Source organism: Bos javanicus, chromosome X (genome assembly GCF_032452875.1).
Source record: "Bos javanicus breed banteng chromosome X, ARS-OSU_banteng_1.0, whole genome shotgun sequence".
NCBI classification, from domain to species: Eukaryota; Metazoa; Chordata; class Mammalia; order Artiodactyla; family Bovidae; genus Bos; species Bos javanicus.
Genome location: NC_083897.1, coordinates 33,406,256 through 33,410,432, shown reverse-complemented (window position 1 = coordinate 33,410,432; position 4,177 = coordinate 33,406,256). Strand labels below are relative to the sequence as shown.

Below are 4,177 nucleotides of genomic sequence, written 5' to 3'. Positions count from 1 at the left end.
AATCTTCCAGGCTCCTCAGAGTATGGAGGCTCCTATTTTGTCTCCTAGCAGACAGGGCGAGCAAGGGAATGTGCTTTGTTCCTACGTGCATGCCTACATGAGTATGGGAAGACATACACACTGGAAATCAAGGGCTTCAGTGTTTGTGGGCAGGACGTGACCAAGGCCAGCTTGCACTTTCACCTGTCAGAGGTCTCAGGTGTTGGTGGCAGATCACTGTCCTGCCTGGTGGCCGCAGCCTGGCCATCCCAAAGCGCCCATGACTCGTTCTGCTTGCAGGAAGGCGGGACCTGCTTCATATGCAGAAGGTACCTCCTGGCAGGCTTTCCAGGCTCTGCGGCCAGGACCGCCTGCCAGGCAGCCAAACTCCACCTTCTGGTCCCCTCCACGGCCACAGTCCCTGCCCACCATCCTTCTAAGTGTGTGTCCTGGCATTGTGTCCTCAACTTCCTTCCAGCCTCCTCCTTGTCCCTGGACTGTGACCTCACGCAAGCGCCACCTGAGCACGGCGAGCCAACCCCACCAGGCCCTGACCCTGTAGGGCTCAGCTGCTTGTCCATGGTTCCCCTCCTGGTGGGGCCTAACCACAAGTCCATGGAGGACGGCGGCCCACTGACTTGGCGGGCCCCCAGATCCTTCCAGAGTGGCAGTGTGAGGGGAGACGTCATTTGCTCTTGTTCCTTGTGGAGTCTCCTGGGCTGTAAATCTCCATCACTCCTGGGGGATGGGTTTCTGTGCTGTGGGCTGAGGCATCATGGGGTCCCTGTCCCAGCCACAGGAGGACAAGCCAGCTGCTGTGATGAGCAGAACCAACCCTGAGGGAACCTGCACGTGTGTTTCACATCAGTTGGGCCCTCCTGGGTCCCCGTGGTCTGAGGCCACTGCCCTGAAGAAAAATGTGGTGGCTTGTTGTCCAACATTGCTGTCTCGTCACAGGTGATTTTCTCCCTGTTCCAAGGGTGCAAGTGAAGACGCCCAGACAAGCAGGAAGAAGAGTGTTTTCTCCTCTGGCCGCCAAACAGGCACCCTCTGCTTTGAAAGGTAGGAGCGCTTGCAGCCCCTTCTTACTCAGGGATCCCACCCACACAGTTGAGATTTGGTGGCACCCAAAAGGAAGGGGTTGGGTTGGTTGAGACACTGAATGGTGGAAACTGGGCAAGCCAGGGATCCAGTCACATACCCGAGTAGAGGACATAGCAATGGCTAAACCCCTGGCAAGAACAGGGAGCGCTCCCTTCACAGACGTTCCTACTCTCCTTCATTCTTTCTCTAGGATCTGGGCAGGGCCCAGGGCATCTGCTGACAGTGGAGTCAGTTGTGTGGGAAGGGCTGGGAGGAAGGTGCCTCCCAAAGGCTTAGGGAAGACACCTGGCAGGGCCGTCCAGTGTGGCCCCAAGGCCAAGGCCAGATTGGTTAGCACAGATCTGCCCTCAGCAGGCCTAGAGTAACATGAGGGATCTTCAGAGCATGGGCAGTGATGGGGCTGGGACCTGAGGGGTGGGGTGAGGGTCAGGGGAAGCCAAGCCCAGGACTGTGCCTGTCTGTGCTGAGAAAGGACCAGAGGCAGGCTATTAGGCTGCAAAGCTAGCGGGACCCTTGCCCCCTCCTCAGTGCTCCCAGAGTTTCAGGACCCTCTGTCTTGGAACTCACCAAGTGCCTCTGTCCACCTGTCCTGCCCTCCTTCCTGACTTCCCCACAGACTGCATGTGATGGACGGGTCCTCTGGGTCACCACGCCCCTGTCAACAGACAGCATGGAGACAGATGGAAAGAGCCAGACCTCTGTGACCCCCTCTTCAGTGTTACCAGGCTTGCAGGATGCTTGGGCACTTGGGCTTATGTCTGGACCAAGGGGTGTGTGTTGGACATGGTACCTAGATCCTAAATACAACTATGAGGGCAGAGCAACAAGGGCTGGTATTCAGCTTGTGGAAATCTTGTACTTGTCTTTGGGTTTGGGGTCATGTGTTTCCAAGGCCCTTGGCAGGTGGAGTGACCCTGCTTTCCAGTGGGCCTCTTGGGCGTGCCCCTAGATTGGGAGCTGAAGACACTCAGCTGCTGATCAGAAACTTGTGGCATTGTCGGCGGACCCAGGAGGATCCCATTCTGCTTCAGGGTGCATGACTCATGGAAGTTGACACTCCCATCATCAGGAGCAGGACTGGGTCTTCTGCTGTGTGAAAGGCAAGGCCCAGGGTCCCACCTGTCCTAGGCTGGCCTCAGCGCATGGCTCGGGAGCCACACTCTTGGCCAAACGTGTGAAATGCTGCTGCTTCAGATGAAAAGGGACCATGGGGACCAGACTGAGGCCTGCTTGGGGTGTGGGCTTCCAGCCTCATCGGGCTCACCCAGTGCTGTGTGTGAATAGCATAGACAGACAGAACACAGACTCACACTTCTCATTCAATTCTTTATTTACTCCCGTCGAGTTTTGCTGTACTTTATTAGAGCTAGAAATAGATTTTTGCTTACAAGAGAATGCTTTTGAGTGTCCCTAGGGACCTGGCAGCTCAGGGATTGGGATTGTCCTTGAACTGCTCACAGAGGGCACACGTGTAATCTGAGGACTCCTCCTCCTCCTCGTCCACCTCAGGGGCCTCATTTGGGGCCACAACTGAAATGGCCACCTTCACGATGGAATCATAGGTGTTGTACCTATGTCATCACCAAACCATAATCTGGGTACCTTGGGGGACTCTTGGGCAGTTGCCCTGCGCTGTCCCTTCCAGCAGTAGCCGGGGATACAGACATGGAATTGCTGGACATGCCCTCTCCACTGGGGCCACCCAGCTCACTGGGGAGATGGTTTTCCCTGGCCTGCCCGGCTATACTGCCTATAAACCAAAGGCCACAAAACAGAAATGAGCACTGGCGGAGGATTCTGTGAACCGTTGGGGTTCCCTTCTGGACCTTCTTGTCAGCCTCTTGGGTGGACTCATTGTGATGAAATCGAGGAGAGTGTCTGGTCATCACCACTTGCTTCTTTCTCTTTGGGGACACTGTTGAGCTGGTGGTGGGCTGAGCAGTTGTTTTGGGGTCGCCTTTCCTCTAGATGTTCTGCAGGAGCAAAGGCTTGTCTCTCTGAAACTTGGAATTGCGATAGATCTGAAAGGAAATGAATCACTTTAGCCACCGTGGGGGAGAATGGCCATTCCTCGCCGCCCTCCTCCCCACCACTGTCCTAGCCTTGCTTAAGTACGGAGATAAGGTCTCTTCATTCCTGGCAGGTTATGAGGCCCTAGCAAGTGCACTCCCTAGAACTCCCCCAGTGCTGGCCACACTCGATGTGTTACCGGCACTCCCTGACATCAAGCGGCCCCTCAGGGGCTGGAGTCACCCCTGTGGATCCTGTCTAGGGGATGGTGGAACACGACAGGCCCTATTTTCTCTTCTTTCCTTAACCACCCTCTCATGAGAAAAAAATCTCTCCTGGGAAATGAAACCTGTCTAGCACTCAGCTCCTCGAGTCTAGTCTCCCCAGGGCTTTCTACATTACCATCATCCTCTTCTTCCCCGCAGAGCGGCCTGAAGGGCAGATTTTATTGAACATACAGGTTCAGTTTGTGAATGAAAGTCTTAATGCTGTCTGTCTCGAAGATCCTGTCTGCACCTCTGTGCTGGAAGACCTCCGTCTGGAAGAGATCTGCCTTGATGACCACCGTGTCTCCCTCATCGTTCCAGTGCACAGGGGTGAAGGCTGCATTCTCCATGATCATCCAGAGCTTTCTTGGGAAGGACAGCCTGAGGAAGGCATTGTTCTCTTCCTCATTGGCTGTTTCTGGATTCAGGCCCTGTCGGGGCGGGTTGTTGGGGGCCCAGATCTGGACTTTCAGGTTGGTCCCATAGCTTCTCCAAAGCCTCCCCTGAATCCACGTTTGGATCTGGGGAGACCTGCTGTGGCCTCTCCACCAGTTGATGGGGCCAGCGGGGCTGCGCATGTCTCATCAGAACTCTGACTAACCGTGAAGCCAGTCTAGCTCAGGAGCATTCACTACCTAAGCAGTGAACACTCATGGCAGAAGGGCCTCAGACCACGGTCAGGGTGCCCAATAAACACTGTCTGGAGATTCTAGAATCTCGGCTGTGGGCCATGCAGCCAATTAAGTGGTCAGCTTCCTTAATTCCTTCCTGATATCACAGAGGTGATGCGGAGAGGCAGCCCTGGCCCAGTGTGGGGG

The 4,177-nt window shown here is 55.4% G+C and overlaps 1 protein-coding gene across 1 annotated transcript; it reads right to left on the bottom strand.

The window, feature by feature from the left end:
• Positions 1–1,947: 1,947 nt before the first annotated feature.
• On the bottom strand, positions 1,948–4,177 carry LOC133242518 (heat shock transcription factor, X-linked member 3-like). Its single transcript, XM_061408701.1, has one exon. The coding sequence runs from the start codon at positions 3,935–3,937 to the stop codon at positions 3,539–3,541; it is 399 nt and encodes a 132-aa protein (XP_061264685.1). The 5' UTR covers positions 3,938–4,177; the 3' UTR covers positions 1,948–3,538.

Excerpts from the sequence above, each read along its gene's own strand:
- LOC133242518 (XM_061408701.1), bottom strand. The coding sequence starts at position 3,937 with ATGCGCAGCCCCGCTGGCCCCATCAACTGGTGGAGAGGCCACAGCAGG.